General features: G+C 39.0%; 1 protein-coding gene across 1 annotated transcript in view; it reads right to left on the reverse strand.

Moving 5' to 3' along the window:
- LOC124552285 (CUGBP Elav-like family member 4) overlaps positions 1-24,670 on the reverse strand; it is a 205,229-nt gene that overhangs the window by 54,332 nt on the left and 126,227 nt on the right. The window contains exon 9 of the mRNA XM_047126562.1: positions 17,452-17,535. Coding sequence (XP_046982518.1) covers positions 17,452-17,535 — 84 coding nt within the window. The remainder of the gene's footprint in view (positions 1-17,451; positions 17,536-24,670) is intronic.

The raw sequence follows: 24,670 nt of genomic DNA on the forward strand, positions 1-24,670 counted from the left end.
GGCACACAGTTTTAATCTGCCAGGAAGTTTCATATCAGCGCACACTCCGCTGCAGAGTGAAAATTTCATTCTGGAAACATCCTAAAAGTGTTCTATAGGATTCAGGTCAGAACTGTGTGCAGACCAGTCTATTACAGGGATGTTATTGACATGTAACCATTCCACCACAGGCTGTTCATTATGAACAGGTGCTTGATCATGTTGAAAGATGTAATTGCCATCCCCATATTGCTCTTCAGCAGTGGGAAGCAAGAAGTTGCTTAAAAAATCAATTTAGGTCTATGCTGTGATAGTGCCATACAAAACAAAAAGGGGGTGCAAGCCCCCTCCATGAAAAACATGACCACACCATAACACCACTGCCTCTGAATTTTACTGTTGGCACTACACACACTGGCAGATGACGTTCATCGGGCATTCACCATACCCACACCCTGCCATCAGATCACCTCATTGTGTTCCATGATTCGTCACTTCACACAACAGTTTTCCACTGTTCAATCATCCAATGTTTACACTGCTTGCACCAAGCGAGGTGTCGTTTGGCAATTACCGGCATGATGTGTGGCTTGTGAGCAACCGCTCGACCATGAAATCCAAGTTTTCTCACCTCTTGCCTAACTGTCATAATACTTGCAGTGGATCCTGATGCAGTTTGGAACTCCTGTGTGATTGTATGGATAGATGTCTGCCTATTACACAATACGACCCTCTTCAACTGTCAGTGGTCTCTGTCGGTCAACAGACGAGGTCGGCCTGTATGCTTTTATGTTGTATGTGTCCCTTCATGTTTCCACTTCACTATCACATCAGCAACAGTGGACCTAGGGATGTTTAGGAGTGTCGAAATCACGCATACAGATGTATGACATAAGTGACACCCAGTCCCCTGACCACGTTCGTAGGCCATGAGTTCCGCAGAGCATCCCATTCTGCTCTCTTATGATGTCTCTTGACTAGTGAGATTACTGATGTGGAGTATCTGCCAGTAGGTGGCAGTACAATGCACCTAATATGAAAAACACTGTTTTTGGGTATGTCCGGGTACTTTTGATAACATAGTGTATGTTCATTAATTGGTGCGCTTGCACAGTAGCTGGATAAAAAATTTCCACTTCCTGCTACCAGTTGAAATTATGGTGCTAAGCACTCAAGAGAAAAAGGGGAGGAATGATAACAATGGTTCTGGCATGATTACTAGGATATGTTCCCAAGTTACAACATGTTTTCAGTATCATCTTCCAGATCAACAACATGCCGTGACTGCAACATGGCGTGGTTAACAGTGGCTCACAGCATATCTGGCATAATCAGAGCTTTATGTTATCATATGCTATCTTGCAGATCAGGAAGAGTTGAGATACATCCCTGATAGGCATGATATTTTAGATATTCCCAAAACCAGAAGTCACATGGATTTAGGTCAGGAGATATGGAAGGGGACAAATCTTGAAACTGCCTAGTGATGGTGTGGTTGTTACTGAGGGTTTCTTGAAAGAAATCTTTCATCTGGCAAGTGATATGTAGTGTCACCCCATCTTACATGAATATAGTGGTGTGGACACAGTTGCATTCTTGCAAAGCTAGACTCATGTGTTCCACAAAGAGGTCCTGATAACATGCAGATGTCACTGTACATTTAACAGGCCAGCAATGTGTCATCTCCTGGAAGAAAAATGGACTGGGACTGAAGGAGCTTGTGAAACCACACCACACAGTCACATAAGTTGAGTGCAATGGATGTTCCTACAGCCGGCCGGTGTGGCCGTGCGGTTCTAGGCGCTTCAGTCCGGAACCGCGTGACCGCTACGGTCGCAGGTTCGAATCCTGCCTTGGGCATGGATGTGTATGATGTCCTTAGGTTAGTTAGGTTTAAGTAGTTCTAAGTTCTAGGGGACTGATGACCACAAATGTTAAGTCCCATAGTGCTCAGAGCCATTTGAACCATTTTTGATGTTCCTGCACAACATATGGCAGAGAAGAACTCCATATGCGACAGTTCTGTACATTCACAGGAGCTGAGTAAAATATAATTCATCCATCCAGAGACTATTCCATGGCCACATGACATCCATTTCCATGCATGCCAAAAAACAGAGGGCAAAGTCACGGTTTTGCAGCCTATCTCCGGGCTTCATTTTGTGCACATTTGGAATCTTGTAGAGGTACCAGTGTAAAATTTGCCACAAAATTTTGTTTGAACTGTTGAGCCGGGGAAACGCATTTCCCATGACACACTTCAAGTACTGGCTGCAAGATATGAGGTACGTGTTGCACTGTCGGCTGTAGTTATAACAACTTCATCAACAACTGCCATGAGAAAGGACCGCCTCACTCTCCGTGCTGCACCACATAATTCGCTTTTTTCTTCAAATTTTTTGATTATATTCTTTAGCCATTTATTGACATGGGGCCTCTTCACTGCTGTTTCTGATGGCAATATTCCTGCACCACTGCAGCACTGCTGTCGTTACTGTTCCAGGGGGGGAACGACCCACCTTTACCAGCAGTCAACTGTCTTTATTCTCAATAACCATTGTGTTTCACACCGAAAACTTCAACCTTCATTAAGGAGGTCACTTCACAATAGAAATCAACATGCGATGTCAAGTGACAAACAGCATAAACAACATACTGACATCAAAACAGGAAACATTTCACATTCTGACTACTTACAGCACCATGTTTTCGCCTGGTAGCAGAAAGTAGAACTATTATTTTTTCAACATCATCATCATCATCATCATCATACGATGAATGCAGCCTGTGCTGCAGCACTTGGAACACTGTCAATTTAATTATAACCATGCTGTATATGAGAAACAGTGGTGGACTGAAGACTGAGCCTTAGGGAACCCATAAGTGGTTTCTCTTCCTGTCAGAAATTCCCTGCTTACATTGATTGAATTATTAAGTATAATTTTCTTCATTTCCTTGGTTAGATGACATTGGTTGGCTAGACCATCAATTCCATAAAACCTCAGTTTATATAGGAAGATTCACACATTTAGTGGTCTGCCTGTCTCCATTCTTATCCAAGCTGTACTCAGATAACATGGTAAGGAAGTAGAAAGCAATATCTCCATCAGGTATTAAGATCTGCTTATGACATTGTTTGGTTTCTGCTAGATGGAAAATGGTCGAGCCTCTGCTGGTGAAGAAAGTGTTATCAATATAATCAATATCCCCAGGAATGTAACGTTTAAGTACAGATGACATAATGTTGACAAGCTGGAGAAGCACAGTGATGGGAAGGTGGGTCACATCATTAATCTGAATCAGAGCATCACAGTCAATTAAGTGGATGTTTGTACAATTTTAATGTCAGGAAATTTCAGTTCATTGTCTACTCACTGCAGAGAGATTCATTCTGCAAACAGCTCAGGGACTGAAATTAAGCTAATGACTGCATCCTGTCAATGTCATTAGTTTGTAAGATAGGCAAAGTGGTTTCCATGATGCGCATTTTCCTTGTTTTCATCTGTACTACCGTACCGAGCTATCTGAAACCATCCTGTCATGTGCCTAGTGCTCACAGGGAGATGTCAGAACTACTAGTTGCGTATATCCCCCTGGAATAGCACCTCGATACTACAACACCTATAAATATATCTTCTAGAGCTGGTCCTGCTATTCAGTACCAACTAATAATCTTCATCTCCTTGCTCATATCCTCTTCCCTGAAGATTTCATAAATTAGCTGGAAAAAGAGCTCATTTCTCTCCACAAATGATGTAAAGCAATCATAACCAGACTTACATCATTTCAACCACATTTTGTCAAATTAACCATTAATACAATGAACTTCACAATGAGTAGCAGTCTCCCTCTTCTCTACAGTCTGTATATAATAGAGTAAGTCAATTATATTCCATTTTACATGATGTTTATTGCTAATACAGGCCCATTGGTCATTTTTTGGTGGTCTACCATTACATCTTCCACCAGTGGCTGCATGTAATAACATGTCCACCACAGCGAATGACGACTTCAGTTCACCACTCGTACCCACAGTAGATGTAGCTCTTGCGTGTATTCTTGGCTCTGCACAAACAGTGTTTTCCTCCACTCTACTTCAGTTAAATTAAAATTACAGTTTTTCTCTTTATATTCACATGAATATCTTCCATTTCTTGAAGAGCCTAAGAGTGTTCCATGGAATTTCCTTACGAAATGTTATGTTACACTACAACCCACTTTTTATATTTCACTGTACTCTGTCGTTAGGTGATGGGATGCTGTTCGGATTTTGGATATGGACTTTTTTCTCAAAAGAAATTTGGAGGCCAGCTTTTTTTGCTTGCTACTCCAGCATGTTTACCAGCTTACAACTGTCTCTGTTTCTTGACAGGATTACCTTGTCATGGTGAATGCAAGGTAGTTAACAGCATTCTTTAAACATCCAGCAAAAACTTTTTTTCAGTAAGCCTTTCCTGGCTACATCCTTTTCCCATTCTCAGATGACCTCCTCTAAAAGGGACAGTTCTCCCATGTATTTTACTTTTGTTGTGTCTGTGTTAGAGTTTGCTTGATAATTTACACTGTTTTGGGATCCAGTAAAAACTGTATTATGATGTCAAACAATACTTTCTTGTTACCCGAATCATAGATTTCCTTTAAGCCGATGAAGACCATTACCAGATCTTTAGAGATGTAATTTTCATATACTCCTTTTAGACTTCAGACCTGCTTGATGCAGGACCTCCCTATCCTGAGTCCAGCTTGCTGTGTGCCAATGTGATGATCTGACTGGTCCACCAGCCTAGCCTGCAGCACTTTTGAGAATCCCTTGTAATTCTAAAGTATGATAGAAATGTCACCATAATAATTGATATCAGTTCTCCCTTTTTGTATAGAGGGTGAATCAGTGCTGTTTTCTGTTCACCAGTTATTATTCCTGTTTTCCATAATTTTTCTGTCTCTTAAAACTTATAGCATTAAAGGTGATTTCTCCTTCATTTTTCAACATTGCCATTGTGATCGAGTCTTCCCTGGTGCCTCCATTATGCTTTAGTTCTGGGATTATCAGGAGTAGGAGATGCTGAATTGTTCTTTCTTTGCTGTGGAACTATTTTCAGCTATTATCCTTTGGGTTCTTTGTAATTAAGCAGTTCCTGGAAGTACTTGCTTAGGATCTCATTTTTTTTCTAAATTGTTCACTGCCAGTTTCCCATTGTCTCTCTTGAAGTTCAAATTTGGGGGCTGATAGCCATTTAAATGTTTCTTGAAGGTCTCTTAACATGTTCCCTGAAGCTTGGTCCACCGTGTGACCCAATGGAATTCTTTCATCCCCATTAGCTTGAATTTTGATGGTTTCCAAAATTGCAGAAATGATTATTACATCAAATTCTAAGCTGTAAAAGGTTCAAAGGTGTATATTTATTCAGTAGGGGATAAATAATTCAAATATGTAATTGCTTCTGCTCAGCCCACTGGATACCTAATAATACTTTTCATGTTGGATTTCAATTGTTCAGGTCCCCTGTGTCCTGACTGTTGTGGTGCTGTGCTCTTTTAGTGCCAACTGATGCAGCAAACATATCACTTATTGTTGGACATTAAAATATACATGTCATCATTCGTTAGTGCTAGCAGGTAAGAACAGCTGCTTTAAAATACGCACACCATTATTTATTGACAATATAATGTAACTGTATAGATAAAAATAATCTACTCACCAAGCAGCGGCAGGAGAACAAACACACAAAAAGGTTTAACTTATGCAAGCATTTGGAGCCAATGGCTCATTCTTCTGACAGAAGAGTTGAAGGGGAAGAAAGAGGGGCAAAGGAAAAGAACTGGAGAGATTCAGGAAAAGGGGTACAATTCAGAAAAGTCACCCAGAATCCTAGGTCAGGGGAGACTTATTGGATGTCATTCTTTCCTTCTCATCCCGTCGAGTAAGTCTTCCATGATCCGGGATTCTGGGTGACTTTACTGAACTGTACCGCTTTTCCTGAACTGCTCCAGTTCTTTTCCTTCACCCCTGTTCCTTCCCCTTCAAATCTTCTACCAGAAGAAGGAGCCACTGGCATTAAAAGCTTGCGTAAATTAAACCTTTTTCTGTGTGTTATTCTCTGCTTGGTGAGTAGGTTTTTTTATCTATCCAATTACATTATGTTGTCAATAATTGATTATTTTCTTTGTTACACACCATCATTTGCTAGTGTTAGCAGCCAAGAACAGCTGCTTTAAGATATGTGTCAAAATATTGTTTACTGTTATTAAATGACTGTATATCTATTATAATAATTACAGTAGGGCACCAGGTCTAACCACATTCAATTGCATATTTAAACAATGGAAAATCAGGGATGGAATATGACAATGTCATGAAAAGATATAGCGGAGATACCAAGTCATCTATAGGCACAATGAAAAGACTATCAGAAAGTAAGCTTTTGGCCAACAAGTCCTTCAGTGGAAATAGACACACGTGCACATGACCACAGTCTCTGACTATGATACAGCTTACAACCCCCAAGGTTCAACATACTCTTCAGATTTTAATGGTGGTGATTATGACTCCTATTCTGATGAGGTTCCTGATACTGTATGTAACTCTGATAATCATAGCGATGTTGAAGAAAATTATACCCCGATTTGGAAATCAATTGGACAGAACATAACAAATAATTTTCGGTTCGCATTCAGAAGTTAATATTTCCACCAATTTTGATATCCCTTCTGTTGTTTACAAAATGTTGGTAATAGGAAACATATTCAACAATATGGTGTTGGAAACAAACAGATATGCAGCACAGAAACTGTCCAAAATGCCAGGCAAAGAAAGATCTCATCTAGCCAATTGGATTTACACTTCTGAAGAAGAAATAGGCAAGTTTGTTTGCATAATGCCAACTATGGGGTTAAATGAAGTCCCAGAAATTTCACTTTATTGGTCAAGGAGTCCACTGTATGAAAACAATATTGTAAAAGCCACTATGCCTCTTGATCAATATCTGTCATTTTGTTGATAATGATACTCCTATAAATGTAAATGACAGGATGTACAAAGTACAGGTGTTAGTTGAACATCTGCAGAGTAACTTTCAAAACACTCTAATGCCTAGAAGAGAAGAGGTAATTGCTGAATCCATGATACCTTGAAAAGGAATATTTGTTTGCAAGCAATATATCCTCAACAAGTCTGGTTAGTATGTTGTAAACCTGTATAAAATTTGTACAAAGGAAGGCTACATTTTTGCCTTGTGTATATATCAAGGAAAAGATGTTGAACCACAAGATGCACATCACACAGAGGCTATCACTATGAAACTGTATGAGTCTCTTCTTTAAAAAGGTCACATTCTTTATGTTGATAATTTCTATATAAGCATTTCTCTGGCACATGAGTTATTAGATAAAAATATGCTTCTCTGTGGAAAAATTTGTCCAAATAAAGCAGGACTTCCCAAGGATATTGTGGAGAAAAATCTTAAAAATGGGCAAATATGTTGCATACAGAATGATACTGGAGACATTTTTAACTTCTTGGATAAAAGGAGAATTCCTGGGTGTACTCATGTTTTAGAGGACACCAGGAAAAAGAAGAGAAAAGGAAAAATTATGATGAAAGCTGTGCTGTAGTACAAGATAAAAAATGGTGCTGACCTCGATTACTTGATGTTTTCATATTTACTCACCACTGAGAAAGCAGTGAAATGGTGGAGAAAAGTTGCAATGGAACTCCCACTAGGGACCTTTATAGAAAATGATGGGATTCTGCATTGTAAAAAGAGCATTGTGAGGAGCTGAATGTCATTTTCAATTTTCAAAGAGTTCATTGCTTTGCATTTAAATGGATATAATATCTAAGTCATTCCTCCATCTCACAGCTTAAGAAAAATTGAGGATCAGGCAAGAAAATTTTGGCAACACTGAATGTTGTGCTACAAAAGGCTTCTCACTCGACAAGGCAAAAAAGCAGCAGACAAAAAGAACCAAGTAAACTACAACCATCTACAATGACTGCCCAGGACAAGTTAAAATATGGATTCATTGTTTAAGTAAAAAATACACCCAGGAATGATTTTTTAAGACTGCAGTGATTAAATGGTGCGAAGGTTATGTCAGTAAGTATTTTTTTATATTGTTTATATAATTTGTTAATGTGTTTTGCAAATAAAGCAGTGGGCTAAAATGTGCATCAAAAATAAGAAAAACAGAGACAATAAAACCAAGAATGACTTTTTAAGATTCCAGTTATTAATCGATGCAAAAGTCATATAGAAACGAGTTTTTTGTGTTGTTTCCTGTAAGATGTGTGTTTACAAAATAAAAGAGCATGGTAAAAATGCCTCATAAAATTGTGTTGGGACCACTTTGCAGTCTAGTTGGTCACTACTGCAGCAGTATACACAGCAAAATGCCCCCTTTGCTATAGACAGCTCAAGACAGCATCTTCATGGTGAAGTGACTTCACACAGAGGTATAGTTACACTCGTGGCATTTGGGACACCAATGATCAGAGCGGCATGTTACCAAAGTTTTCATTAGGTCACCTGTGTCCAATATGGAGTACGGGAGATACATCAGTTCTTCCTTTGCAGGGAATGTGTTAAATGGTAGGCATGGTGTATGTTGTTCTGATGTTACAGTAATGTTAAAACTGTCTATGTAAAATCTGTAATTTCTTAATTTCCAAATGCCACTCTTACTGATAAAGACATTTCCAGTGAAACTGCCCATATGTCAGTTTTTGTAACTGCAGCTTCTGTGAAGTATATCATCAGTGGGATGTGGTAGTAACTTTAGAGTACATTTATTTTCGTGTGACATTTACACACTATGATGAGAGACAGCTGTGATTTTTTTTTTTTTTATGTCTCTCATACATTGTGCTTTCTATGTTTACTTTGTGCTAAATCTGTCTGCCACTTTAGTTATCCTTTCTCCAAAAGAAAATTGTAATGGATGAATATTTGCCTCCTACTGCAGTACAAGTATCCATATGATATTCTAACTACTTCAACATACCATGTCTAATACTGCAAGCCTAATTGAAAAGAAGCTATATTTTTGGGAGGGAATAGTTTCCCTTAAATTTTCTCCTTTTTCTTACAGGGAAATTGTTATAAATTTTGCTGTATTCTTTTTCTGATCTAGTGGCTGAAGTCTTCTATTCCTCCCTCTCTAAGCATTCAGGAGCAAAACCTTACATATTTAACTCAAAGCAGGATTTTCTCTGCATATCCACACTTGCAAAATAAGAACAATCAAGGTAAATACCAAACAGTATGTGTTCAGGTACGAGTCAAGTTTATGTAGATAGTTTCAATTACTGAATGAATGAGAGGTGAAGGATTCTTTATTTGCTATCATATGTACTGTGTAATTAGTTTCACTTTGCCCTTGTATCCCTACAAAAGTGGTAGTAAGCAGCTCCAAACTATATTCTGTTTTGTAAGTGAGAACTGGTTTCTATATTTTTTTCAAGGAGACAAATCCTTATTTCGTATCAAATTTGCTATTGGAGACAATTATTGTGACTCACTTTCACATGAGTTTAATACCATTGATGTATTACTGTTCACTTCTTCTTCAAATTTAATGGTGTCTTATAATTTGAATACATCATTTTGTCCTTATATATTTTTATTTCAGGATTTCAGCAGCCTGCATATCACTGTCTTACTGGTAAACCTCTGAGTTTTAAGGGCTGGTATACCCATAATATTGCTTTTTTCAGAAATTTTGCAACAAGCAGTATTAAAAAAACCAAAATTGCAGCATGGATTTTTGCCTGAGCACTGTGTTCTCAAAAGTATTGTCTATATAATTCTCTTTCTCTATTTCCAGAGTGCCAACAAAAGTTTATACATTGCCTTTTATGTTTGTTAGCAGTACTTCTGTGACGTATTCCTGCTAGATAATTTTTACAGTGACTGTAAACCTAAGCAATCAAAATATTTTAATTTCCACCTCCATCTAAAAAACATCCTACTCTTCAGGTAACAATGTTAAAAAAAGCAATTCTATAGAGGATAGCTGTTCTTGCAGCTTTGCTTCAATATGTATGTCAAGTCTGTAAGGCTACTTGGTCTGATTTTTTTTCTTCAAGAAATGGCAGAGTAACTATCAAACCAATGATTTAGTTATTGCCTGTTCTTTCCTTCTTGTCACGCTAATGCCAACAGTAATGACACCAAAATTTCTGTTTCCTGTAAATTAAGCAAGAGCAACACTTATGACCTTACAAAAAGTATTTACAAAATAAATCTTCCAAAGCCTCTACAGGTAAAAACTGTTCAATTTTTTATTTTCAGTCATTGGTAATGTCAGCTTATGTCCTGTGTAGAATATAGCCCGTCGTTTGTTACAAGATGTATTGTGTTATGTAGCTTGTAGGATGTGTAACCTTACATGTTTAACAGTGACTGCATGGTCATAAAAATGTTATATTGCATGTAAGTGTCTTAATCAGAAGGAAACCTACACATGACTGACTGTTATTTTCTTCTTCTTCTTTTTGTTGTTGTTGTTGTTGTTGTTCTTCTTCTTCTTCTTTTTCATCCTATCTGTTTCTGTCCTCTGCAGGATAGGCATGTTATTTCAGATGTGGAAATGTTAGTGACAATTGGTGGCCAGTTGCTCCTCCTCATGCCACCATTACCCTTGACACAGAATCTGTGTACCCCCATCTGTCTGTGTCAAGAGAACATTTTCTAAATGTTTGTGTAACATGTACTTGTGGTGGGAACCAGTCCAATATTTACTTAGTTGAGTGAGAGAAACTACTTAAAAACCACATCCAGCCTGGTTGGCTGACGAGCCCTCATTGTTAATCCACAAGGTGGATTTGATTCCAGGTAGGCATGATTCCCCGAATCCAGGAAGTGGTGTGTAAATGCTCTCATCTATTTTAGGGGGTCTGTTACTTTATCTTCACAAGTATGTGAACATCAACATATATGTTGTGCATTTTGCAAATCATTCTACATGAAAAAGAATCTACTTCCAGTGATCTTCATTCCATACAGCCTATTACTAAATCCGATGATAATTTCAGGGTTTCTCTGGGATAATGGACAATCATGACTTCCTTGCAGGCTAGTTTTTGACATCACATGTTCAATGTGTGGAGAGAAAGGTGGGGTTAGCAGTTTGTTAAAAGTTCTTTGTATCTTTTGTATCAGAATATTTTATAAAAAATCTTTCATTCTGGCCAATGTACCGCCTAAAAATCATTAGATTTCTTTGACCTTCTGTACTGTTGGTTTTTGGAAAATTATTAAACTTGATTGTAAATAGTTAACATTTAGTACTGAAGTACTACAGTAACAAGAAACAAAGTATAACTTGCTTCGTGTCATGTGTCATGCTGATGAAGTGAAGAGAGAGGCAAAAGTGATGTGTGTTTTGCTTAATTTCAACAAAATGTTAGCTGTGGTGTTTCATTGTAACATTTTACATTGTAAATTACATTAACATTTGTACACCTATAGCTTCAAGTGAGTATGTGAAAGTATACTGTCCTAATTTGTGCTTACATACGTAAATACTGAGTTCTTGGTTTTTTTTGTATTTAATTTTTACTCCATTCAAATTGATGCTGTTTTCAAACGAGCTGTTTTCCTTGTGTGGGATATGGAACAATATCACACCTAACAGACTCTCTTGTGGAAATGCATGTGTTTAAAATATGGTGCAACATTGCACGTGTCCAGAGATTTCTTTGAATCTAAATAAATGGAAGAACTCAGAATCATGCTCACATTTTGATTAATTTAAAGAGATAACTGTTTTCTGTTATACAGCTGTAATCAAATCTCAAAATGAGCAGTAATGGACAGGATATTGGCTATAAATATGAAATTGGTTTCAGCTGAAATAAATCAAAATGTGACCAAGAGTGTGAATTTTTGAGAGAATTGTAAAATTTTGGTACATATTGGTTGACCATCACCTACCCTCAGGAGACAGGATGAGAGAGACCCACCTGTCATTAGTCATCACAATATCTGAGTCTCTCTTGTTCTGAGGTCTGAGTGACGTGCCCATCTTTTATAACCTTCCCCAACATACCCAGCTGCTCCCTGACTGAGAAATTAATTGTTATGAAAACTATGATGGTGTCACACACTAATACACATGACTATCAATAATACTAAATATTTCACCTCTTGAGGGTAAGTACTGCACAGTAATCCTGCGTCAAAATATTTTAGTTCTGTCAAGTGGATTTGTCTTTTGATAAAACTATTGAGTTCGTATACGCAGCCTGACAAAAAAAGTGAAGCACCCAGAAGGGGAGGAGGAAACAAAATCAAACTTCTCTGGTTTAGACAGTATATCATTTAGACAGTATATGATGTTATTTCAGTGATTACAAAACAGAGTCAAATTTACAAAGAACTTGGCATGTGAGCCCACTTACCAGTATGATGTTGCACCATTCTTGCCTGAATGTGTGCTCTGATCCAGAAGGGAAGGATTTCATAAGGCCATTGTATCCTTTCCTTAGATAGGATGGCCAACAGCTGTTGTGACTGGTCATTGATATCCCAGATACTGGTACTGGGACAGAGATAGCGTCCGAGCTGGTTCCACAGGAGGACCAATCTGGGGATCCGCTTGCCACGGGAGTACCTCAACATCACTCAGACAGTTCACAGAGATGTATCATATGTGGATGAGTGTTGTCCTGCTGAAAAATGGCACCACAATACTATCGCACGAGATGTAGCACATGAGCATGCAGGGTGTACATGACGTACTGTTGTGCTCTCAGAATTCCCTCTGTTACTACCAGCCGTTACCTGAAGTCATACCCAGTGGTGCCCGACAACACGACAGAGCAAGAGTAACACGTCTGTCGTCACCAAACCATTGGAAGAATGGGATATCTTTTCAGGTAGCTGATGTACTCACCGATACTCATCCGGAGTAGTGCAGAATGGTGATTTGTTGCTGAATACAGTGTGGTGCCATTCGTCAGCAGTCTGTGCTTCTGTGTAAACGCATCACTCCTGATGCAGCTAACTGTGTTGTGGTGTTAACAGCAGTCTACAAGTGGGACAGTAATTCCCTAGTCTGGCTGGTGCTAGTCTCTGCCGATGTTGTGGGTAGACACAGAGTGTTGGAATGAGTCTGTTACTCATTCTTGGATGCCAGGTGCAGATGTGACGTAGTTACGATTTCCTCTGTGGACAGTATGGTGATGCTCCACCTCTCCCTCATGGTGACCAGACATAGTCAACCGAAACCCAGACATTGAGTATGCCTGCCATCATGTTCTTGCGCAGTTCTGACACGGAGCTAATGTCACATCAAAATGCTCCGCATACCTGGATACTGCACGATTTGACTGACCAGCCGTATGGAGACTCACAGTGAGGCTCCTGATAAATCTGCCTTACACGCGTACACATCTCTGTGTATGTCCCAGTCATCATTCAACATTTGTTGCTGTTCACGTCCCTTGTATACGCCATGAGGTTGGGTAACATTAAACTCGAATGACAATAATGCTCTCAGGTGGCCATTCTACCTGTCACAGAGAATTGAAACTCTGATAATTTTCATACCTGACGATGGTATATATGTATACAAAGTTACCTTCTGACCACGTCTCCTGACTGCTTCACTTTTTTTTGTCAGGCAGTGAACTGATAAGTCACCAGTATCCTCAGAACGTTCAGGTGACATCATTATGTGATTCTTTAAATCTGTCAGTTTGTAAAATTAAGGTAATTTAAATTGTAAAGTGTTACAATTAAAAAATACTAGTTTTTTTTTAAAAAAAAAGATAGTAAACACATTTGGTATAAATTAACAGAAGGCTAAAGTGATTGTGTTCACATTGTTTTTCTTTCAGGATAACAGAAAGAAACCTTTTATGTATGTTACCACAGCCAGTAGTACCATGCCAAATGTCACACACTTTATAGTTCTGGCATGGTAGACACCTGACTCCACATCATGTTCAGCAGAGTCTTCATGTGTTCCTTGACTCTCACACACCACAGCACTATGATATGAAATACACACTCTTCACCCTACAGGAAAGAAAATTTGCCACCTCCTACTTGAAAATGTCAACAGGTCACTAGTTTTGACTTTATCTATTAAACTCTTCCACATTTTAGCAGTTTCTTAGAAAACAATGCATATTTGTTCCACAATATGTAAATTTATCATAATAATGTCAGAAGACCTAAGTACATACTGAACAAATGTTAAGCAAAATTTTCTGAAAAAAGTAAAATTATTTCTCACTGATATATATGCTTAAAAAAAACTTTCACTTCAGTTATCATATTATCAGTTTGCTTAAATTTCTTAATGAATGGAAGGTTTTTCTCTTGTGCAAAACACAGTGTTACTGGAAATGTACTGCCCGAGTTTACAATGTAAGGATGTCTGGTAAAAAAGTTCACATCTTGCTTTCGTGAAATAAAAATTTCTCAAAAGTGAGAGACGACTTTTCCTTCAAGTGGGTCATTATACTAAACAAGTAACTAAATTCCTAGAGACAGTCCTAAAGATCAGCAACTTTCATGCATGTTTCCTGAGATATGTCTACAGCAGCTGCAGTAAAGAAAGTGTTTAGTTACAATTACTATAGAGTACAGTTTGCAGCAGTAGGTAATGAACAAGTTATATTCCTCAAAGAGTTTATGGTTAGTAATGTATTTCTCCCAAAACTTACACAGAGCTGAAACAAAGAGGAGATGCGGAACACTCGACAGACACGAAGGACTAAAAGACAGGACAGTGAAGGAAATGAAGCTAAACCAAATTACAGCTAGACAACACACACCATATGCTAACTAAAAAAGGAAAATAACAGGATTTATACACACAAAGGCAGTGGAAAACAAATGTGCACAGACAATTACATTAACACATATTGGAGTGGATGTTGGCAACACAGATAAAGACACTGATAAAGCTATGCAGATATGCACAACAGTAACAATACCTACAGTACCACCCATTTGTAACAACTTATAAACTTAAAACTACCACACAGCAGACCACACTCAATTGCAACATCAAGTAATAACAGTTTACTGGTAAGGGAACACAAGCTCTGTCAAAAAAATCTGTTTCCACAAGTACAAGATACTTATATGTATATACAGGGTGGGGCACCCAACCCTTTCATCACAAACAACTTTTGACTTTTAAAGATATTTGTAAGCTCTTTCCACTTAGACAAATATTTATATTCAGACTCTAAGAAGGCTCTTGGCAAGATAGGTGGTTGGAGTTGCAGAATTGAAAGAAGTCAAATGACAGTTATTGGTATTAAATGATTTCTTGTGTCTATTAAACAACAAACTGTATGCATTATATAGCAGACAACTCTCTTTTTACAACATCTACACCTAGTGAGTGCTGAAATTTTATTAGTTGACTGAATTTGTCATCATATTATTCATAGTCCCACTTGTCTATTAAATATAGTGTTGTTTACTGGATAGCATTGGTCACCATCGTCCGACTTCCGTCATCTTAGACTATATATAGTTGTGCTTGGTGGCTCATGTAACAAAGATCAAAGAGTTTTCATAACTACATTAATTACCAAGGTACAGGTGTCAACATGGCTTTTGTAAATGAACTATGATATTTTTTGCAGTAGTATAGTATGTCCGCTCGAGACAGATTCAATTATTTAACTGTATTGTTGCTGTGAGTAGAAATTGTTGAATAACAATACCTGGAATATGAGGATTTTGTGCTGTTGTTGCAGCTATTTGAATAGTACACCACACAGAAGTTTACTATATAGGTGTCGTATATCACTTGCCTCTGAAATGCTAATTTCTGAGGAAAGCACAGCTATCACCATAGTCAGTGTATTGTTACTCCTTGATTGATTTCTTGTTATTTCACATTTTAAAAAGTTGATACCTACATCTCAGTGATTAATGAAGTTGTTCTTTGTTTTATGAGCCCCTGGTCATTACTCCTCACAAACATTCATGAGGTTACAAATATCTTTAACAAATCAAAAAGTTATTTGACATGAAAAAGCTAGACGCATTGCCCTGTGTATGTATCTGCGTGTGTGTGTGTGTGTGTGTGTGTGTGTGTGTGTGTGTGTGTGTGTGTGTGTGTGTGTGTGTGTGTGTGTGGCAAGATATACATAACAAAGGAAATTCATATGTCAGTAACATCAAATAAACTTTCTTTACACTGAAAAGAAAAAAAGAGGTAATCAGGGAAAACTGCAACTTTCGAAAACATTCTTTGAAGCAGATAAGGACAGTTTTACATATTTGGATGATTACTAACATTTAACTTTCTATTTTATTTACCTTGTGTAACTGCAGAGCTATAGTATATAACTGCAGTATTGAGTAGGGCCTATTGTGGATATGGAGACTCAGTTGCTAGTGTACTATGTTGTATACAGAACCTATTCTTAATGATCCTCAGTAATCAAATGCATCACTCCTAGACTCCTTTAAATGCCCTATGTCCTCATTAGCAATTTATGTAATTTTCATGTTGGTGTAGATGTCTGACATCTTACGCATGGCTTTTTTTGTGATAGTCTGTATACAAGAGTATTCATTTTAGGCTCTCAAGCACAAGTTGGGAAAATTCAGTGATGAGTGAAAAGATAATGCATAACAAAATTATTTTATTAAATAAACTGACAATAATAATGAGCTGACAGATTTCTCAGATACCAAAGCAAACCAATTATGATTCTGTAATTTTAGTTGATTTTTATTCAAACTTTATTTGAATTAGTGCAGTTACACTTGGAAATTACATAAAAATTAATGTCTGAGGGATCTTCTCACATATAGTTTCCATATCATCATTTTCTAGATATTTGTTTCTGTCATTCAATTATTCATGAGTGAACTCTGACAAGAAACTGATTTTCAGATTTAGTAAACTGATCACTTTTCTGAGAGATTATCACATATTATTTTTTAAATGTTGATGCTATTCTTCCTTCCATTTGGCTCCAGGGTGATGCTTCATAATGCTGAAGTTGCTACAAGGGGGAAAAACTTTATTTTTTTTTTTTTACACACTTTCATGATTATCACACTGTCACTGTCACTGTTGCTAAGTTATGTGGTCCTGTATGTCTTCTAATAAAGATGCCTTCAACAGCATTTTACACCATCCTGTCAGTGCAGTATGTCATTATGCAATGCACTCATGGTTATATAGGTGTCTTCACCATTTGCTCATTGTGTTAATCTTCCTTCAGAAAAATCTGTACTGTTTCTCAACATTTTAGAGAGGGTGCACGCTGTATGAGGCCTATACAAAGAAAGATAGTTTCTTTGGCTTCTCTTTAGTTCTGAGATATCCACTTTTCTGCCCTGCCACACTGTCAGACCTATTGTCATTTTGCAAACAGCACAATTGAAAAGTGAATACCTTCCACATCTGTTTTAAGAATGCCACACAGACCTGACAGCTAAAGCAAAGCGGCTAGAATTATTGTGTATGGCCAAGCGGAATCCTTACCTTCCCTGTGTGCAGGGGGCACGTTGTGCATCGGAGGGGGGATAGCCTGGGCGAACTGTCCGTACACAGCGGCAGCAGGGTAGGCTGTCAGGAAATGAAAATAAAACATAGCTCGGTCAATCACTAGTGTCAAGGGGCTGACCAAACGGGTAGGGAGCACACTACACCACTCAACTGCTCACTGATCATTCTAATCATGTTGAAAGAAATTCGACTCTACAGTCTCAAGAACATGATCTATAAGAAGACAGATGCCCCTCATTTCCCCTGTCAGACACTGTTGTGATAATTTCTAGAAAGCAGTGGTAATGTGTAGAGCATGTCACTTGCCATTGGGAATGAAATGTATATCCTCTATGAGATACTAGATGTTTTGCACTGTATCATCCAGTCCTATACTAGCTCAGTGCATACCCATGTATCATCGTTTGTTACATCAGTGAAAGAAAACTACCTGCTTTGTCATAGTTTTCCTTTGCAGGCTGACACACTCTTACCATTTTTGTACAGTTGCCTACGCACTCAATATCCATAGACCTTTAGGCAGTTATTTTCATCCCAATGAAAGTCATTTTCCTGCAGCTGTATTCTTTACATTTCATTTTCATGTTTATCTCATATGTGTACTATGGATTTCAAGACAGGATGGAATAATGAGAGTGTTATGAAAAGAATAGATTGCTACACGCCATATAGGGGAGATGCTGAACTGCAGACAGACACAACAAAAAGACTGCTGTACATATGAACTTTCGGCCAAAGGTCTTCTTCTAATTCTAAAACAGATAGATTCACACAAGCACAAACACACAAACACACACACACACACACACACACACACACACACACACACACACACACAAAAACCACTGTCTCTGGCCACCGATGTTGGACTGTGAGCAACTACGCCTGATGGGAGAAGGATAGCAGGCTAGAGGAGGGAAGGGTGTAGTGCTGCTTGTGGGAGCATGTAAGGACGTGTTGGGGCAGGGTAGGGCTGCCACATGCAGTCGGAAGATTTCAGGGGAGGAGGTGGGGGGGGGGGGGGAGGGCGGGCAGAAAAGGAGAGTAGCAGAGGGGGGGGGAGGGGGAGGAAGAGACACACTGCTGGGTGTGTTGGTGGAATAGAATGCTGTGTAGTGCTGGAGTGGGAGTAGGCAAGGAGATGGGTGGCTGAAGGACGAGGGCTAGATAGGGCTGAGGCCAGTGGGTTATGGGAACGTAGGACATACTGCAGTGAGTTCACATCTGTGCTACTTGGAAAATCTGTTATTAGTAGGAATGATCCAGATGGCACAGGCTTTGAAGCAGTCATTGAAGTGAAGTACATTGTGTTGAGCAGCATGTTCACAACTGGGTGGACCTGCTGTCTCTCAGCTACAGCTTGTCGGTGGCCATTCTTGCAGTCAGACAAGTTATTGGGTGTCATGCCTAACACAGCGTAGTGCTTGCAGCTTAATATGTAGATCACATGACTGCTCTCACAGGTAGCCCTGCCTCTGTGGGATAGGCAATGCTTGTGACTGGTCTGGAATAGGTGGTGCTGGGAGGATGTATGGGACAGGTCTTGCATCTAGGTCTGTTACAGGGACATGAGACATTAGGCAAGGGCTTGGGAGCAGGGGTGGGGTAGAGATGGACAAGGATAATGCGTAGGTTCGGTGGGCGGCTGAATATCACTATGGGAGTAGGATAGTGTGTGCGATAATCCTCACTTCAGGGCACGATGAGAAGTAGTCGAAACTCTGAGGGTCTGGGGGGAAATGTGATTCAGTTGCTCCAGCCCTCGGTGGTAGTGAGTCACAAGGGAAGTGCTTCTTTGTGACCAAATGGTGGGAATGTGGGAGGTTGTAGGTGACTGAAGAGATGAGGCATGGGAGATCTGCTTCTGTACAATGTTGAGAGGGCTATTGCAGTCTGCAAAGACTTAAATGAGAGCCTTGATATTTTTGGAGAAGGACTGCTTGTCACTACAGATGTGACAGCCACAGGTGGCTAAGCTGCATTGAAGGGACTTCTTGATATGGAGTGAGTTGCAGGTATTGAAGTGGAGTTATTGCTGGTGATTTGTAGGTTTTATATGGACAGAGCTCTGATGTAGTCATCTTTGAGGTGGAGGTCAACATCAAGGAAGTTGGCTTGTTGGTTTGAGGAGAACCAGGTGAAGTGAGTGAGATTCAAGGTGTTCAGGTCCTTGTGGAATGTGGATAGAGTGTCCTCACCTTCAGTCCAGGTCATGAAGATGTCATCGATGACTCTGAAAAAGGTGAGGGCTTTGTAGTTCTGGGTGGTTAGCAAGGATTCCTCTAGATTGCTCACGAATAGGTGGCCATGGGATGGAATCCTCCTTAAACACCAAGAATTCCAAATCCCTCATCTGGTTCAGATCTGCATGAATGGCCACTTGCAAACTGTGGCCAAGAGACAGCTGGACCACCCAGTTGCTGAACATGCTGCCCAACACAATGTGCTTCACTTCAATGACTGCTTCATAGTCTGCACCACCTGGATCCTTCCTATCAACAGTAGCTTTCTGTATTTCGCAGCTGAGAACTCCCCCATAACCTTTTTTTTAAACATTTTTATGCAGCGACAGCAACTGATATTGTTTATATAAGAATATACAGCCTACAGTTGCAGGTTAACTTTATCATTTACCTAGGTTTCAATGTTAGTAATAACGTCTTCTTCAGAACCTGCAACAAGTTAATATTATAATGCGCTAGTAAATTATATTAGATATGGTCATCCTACAGGATGCAATGTATAGTACTTACATAAATTATTATTTAAATGTTTGCCTAAAATAGGCCATGTCCTAAGTCATCTTCATAAAACTCTATGCATAACCATAAGGTTTTGTCACTTCTATTAAACCAACTGTAGAAATTCACTTTAAGCCCGTTGTATGGGCCTCATCATGTGACTAAGAGACTGCGGACCACGAGGGCTTCGCGGTCTGCCTCACAGAGGGCGGCGCGCATGCGCGAGATGTATAGAGTCAAACTCTTATTACGCACATGTCAGATAACCTTTTTGCTATGCTGCTGGATACTGTAATTAACTTACAATAGTAAAATATAAAATTAATTCATAGCAAAAATGTTATCTGACGCATGCGTAATAAGAGTTTGACTCAACACGTCTCGCGCATGTGCGCCGCCCTCTGTGAGGCAGAGCGTGAAGCCCTCGCGGTCCGCAGTCTCTAGTCACACAATGAGGCCCATACAATGGGTTTAAAGTGAATTTCTACAGTTGGTTTAATAGAAGTGACAAAACCTTATGGTTATGCATTGAGTTTTATGAAGATGACTTAGAACATGGCCTATTTTAGGCAAACATTTAAATATTAATTTATGTAAGTCCTATACGTTGCATCCTGTAGGATGAGCATATCTAATATAATTTACTAGTGCATTATAATATTAACTTGTTGCAGGTTCTGAAGAAGACATTATTACTAATGTTGAAACCTAGGTAAACAATAAAGTTAACCTGCAACTGTAGGCTGTATATTCTTATATCCCCCATAACCCCCCTGGCCTCAATGTTCGCTAGACCCTGTCATTTACCCTACCTGTCCCCTTTCCCTGCTCTCACTCCAGCATTACACAGCCTTCTATTGCCCCAACACACCCACTACTTAGTCTCTTTTTTTCTCCTCCTCTTTTTTCCACTCCTCTTCTTTTCCCCTCCTCTTCTCCACTCCCCTTCTCCCACCCAAAAACATCCCGTCTGCACCTAGCAGCAACACCCTGTCCCAACCATGTCCCTGCATGTTCCCACAATCAGCAGTACGCCTTCCTCCCCTATCCTTCTATCTCTCCCCCTCCCCACCCTAACGTCTTCCTTACCTCCAACAGCCAGATTGGCCCTTCCATCAGGCACAGTTGCTTCCAGTCTGACCTCTGTTGCCAGAGACAGCGGTCATGCATGTGTGAGTTGTGCTTTTGTAAATGTTTGTGTGTTTTCTATGTTAAAAGAAGGCCTTTTGCTAAAAGCTCATTGTGCTTGTCTGTGACTCAACATCTCCTCTACATGGTATCAATCTAGTCTTTTTATGATATTGTTGCTCATCTTCATATACCTTCTGGCTATGGTTCATGAATTGATTGTCTCTCCATTAAAGGAGGCACAGACATTTATTTATAGGAAAGCTCTCACATGCCAGCATAACTGCCATTGATTTTCTAGCTGCTTATGAGAGTTTCATTGTATCACAGAGACTTCAGATACCAGGGAATATGGAACTTCCAACCTTCCTAAAGAGATGCAACTGTGCTATTTTAGTTTTGGCATAGAGAGTAGCGGTGTCTGACATGAATTATCTAGCTTTGTGGCAGATGTGTTTTACACACTTCCTTTATGGAAGGATGGTTACAGTACTTGCAGCATTCGATTCATGAAGCAAATGCAACAGGTATTTGAAGATGAGGTGATACTGTCATGTATCTGTCCATATATGAAGAAGCACAGTAAAAATAAAATAAAATATAAAAATTACAGCTTTCAAGGAAATTGATTTTCACTGAAAAATGCTATCATTGATAGAGAACGGCGTTATTTGATGAGGGGAGTGGAACTGCTCATACATTATGCTCCTTTGATCCATCACAAACTCCTTTTTGTCTATGCTGAAATTTTGAGGTGAAGAAATAGTTATGACAAGGAAAGTGAGATTAGACAGTGGATAATAAATCAGTGAGTTATGAGGGTGATTCAAATATAAATAGATTTATTGATTCATCATTTACATAACTGAAACCTTCAGTTTGTCTCTATATAGCCTCCTGCACATTGTACACGTATTTGCAGTGATCTGGAAGTTTGAACAGTCCTTGTTCAAGTTTGTGGGTGCATTGTCAACCAACTGCGCTTACTCTCCTCAATGTCTTCACTGTTTTTGAATCAATCGCTTCCAGATGATTCGTGGATGCTAACAAAAAACACTCATGTGACAGATATCTGGACTGTAGGGAGACTGGTTCAAGGGTTTCCCAGTGCATATAACCAATTTGTCACTACTCAAATTTATGGTGTGAGCCTTAGCATTGTCAAGAAGAAACATGACATCTCTGATGTGCATTTCTTGTTTTGTTTTGGTGGATGACTTTTGCTGATGCTAACAACTGGCAGTAGTGAGCTGCAGTCACCATATGTTGATCGTGAAGAAAATCAATGAGTAATACTCCGCTGTAGTCAAAAAATACAGTCACAAGAACTTTTCCAACTGAGAGATGGGTTTTGGTTTTCGCTGGGCAGGCTTCATCCTTTCTTCACCACTACTTACCTGCCATTTTGGATTCTGAAGTGTGAAGATGGACCCATGTCTCATCACATGTGACGATGAGCTTAAAATATCCTCTCCTTCTGTTTTACTGCTCTTTTAAGCACTTGATACCCATCAAACACTAATTTTTCTAAAGCCGAGCTGTTAACTGGTAATGGTATGACTACTCCCAATGATCATACCCATTTCTTATGCAATTTATTCATCAGTGCCCAGGAGATCAGCTTCAATAAGCTCTTGAACAGCACAGATCTGGTAATCTGTGAGACTTGACCCCAGCCATGGAGCATGATCTTTTTCTACATTTTCTCAGCCATTTTTAAACTGTCTGTCACAAGTAAACACTCAGTTTTGGGACAATATAGTGTCCCCAAACTGTGCCTTCAAGTGAGTTAAACTCTTGGAGGACTGCATTCCTTCATGGATTAAAATCTTTATGATGATAGAGAACATACGAAGGAACCTCTTGCTCTCTTGTGCCTGTACCTAGGCCAGAACAGAATGCAGCAACAAAACCAAGCTTGTTCACCCTCCATAACACACTGATCTTCAACCCCCTATTCCACAATCCTACTCTGAACTGTTGTGCAGTGCACTGGCATGATTACAGTTTATATTTGAATCACTCTCATATGATTGGAAAAGAAAGCTTTAATGCTACATTTCTCTGTGCCTGTATGTACACATAATCTGTTTTGAACAACTTGTGGGTGTTGATCACAGTCACACAGCATGATAATACAGCTGTTAATGACTACATGTAAAACTTTAAAGATCTGAGAGCATTTGGGTGAAATCAACAGACATAGTGCTGTGCTCACACAGACATTGCCTGAGAGGCCTTGTGAATTCCTGTGTGCCCTCTTGAGCCTTCCTTAGCTTCCATATGTGCCCAGCTTACCAGCTATTAAATTTCAAATTGCATGTGAGAGCTTCTATCCATCACAGACTCCTGACTTCTGTCACAAGAAAATGTAGTTGTTGCCATGATGATATCAAATTAAGGAAGAAATGGAACATAAAAATTGTATTTATGATGAGCTGGTTTGTTTTAATACAAGGGTCATTCAATAATTAAACAGACAAATGTATATAGTGAAGCCAACACCTAATGCAGGGAACTGAAACTCTTATAGTGTTAGCTGCCAACCTTGCAAGGTGTGTTAGTCATTTGTTTGATTAATATTTATGTAAAAACATCTAAGGTCTCCCAATGGTGTCCTCCACAAAAGAAAGCACTTTTGAAGAAAAGTGTTTTGTGAGCCAATTTTTACTTTTGGAAAGTGTTCAACCATCAAAAACATTCTCTTAGCAAACAGTGCAGTAACATGTAAGTTTTTGCACTTGGGTGGAAAAGTTTAGATGTGGTCTCAAAAGCATAATCAGTGAGCACCATTCTGTGAGTCTAGTAGCAGTATTAACATTAGCATTGTCAGCTCATATTGATTCACTTAGCTGAGGATACTGGAGACCCAAATTCAACAAACTGCTGAAAAATGTTGAACAAGTGTTGGTGCACCTCATTCTATCATTCAAAACAATCTGGAACTCTATAAGACTTGTACAAGTTGCGTTTCCAAAGACCTTACTATTGTCACAAAAAATGGAGATTTTGCATTTTCTCCAAGATCGGAAATCATTTCAATTGCAATGCATTTCTGGACAGGTTTGGAACTTGCTTAGAAATTTGGATATACCATATTGAGCCAGAGTCTGTCCATCAAACCATGCAGTGGAACACCCTGAATTGTCTGTCTGTAAGAAATTCACAATGTAACTACTAACTGGTAAGGTCATGTTAATCATATTTTGGAGTAATTGTTCGCCAATGTTCTGTGATTTTTTTATGAAGGAGAAACACACTATATGCAACTTGTACTACGCAGCAAGAATAAAGCCAACGTTACCCTTAAGAAAAAATGTCTGGGA

The sequence above is a fragment of the Schistocerca americana genome, chromosome 10, assembly GCF_021461395.2.
Source record: "Schistocerca americana isolate TAMUIC-IGC-003095 chromosome 10, iqSchAmer2.1, whole genome shotgun sequence".
NCBI classification, from domain to species: Eukaryota; Metazoa; Arthropoda; class Insecta; order Orthoptera; family Acrididae; genus Schistocerca; species Schistocerca americana.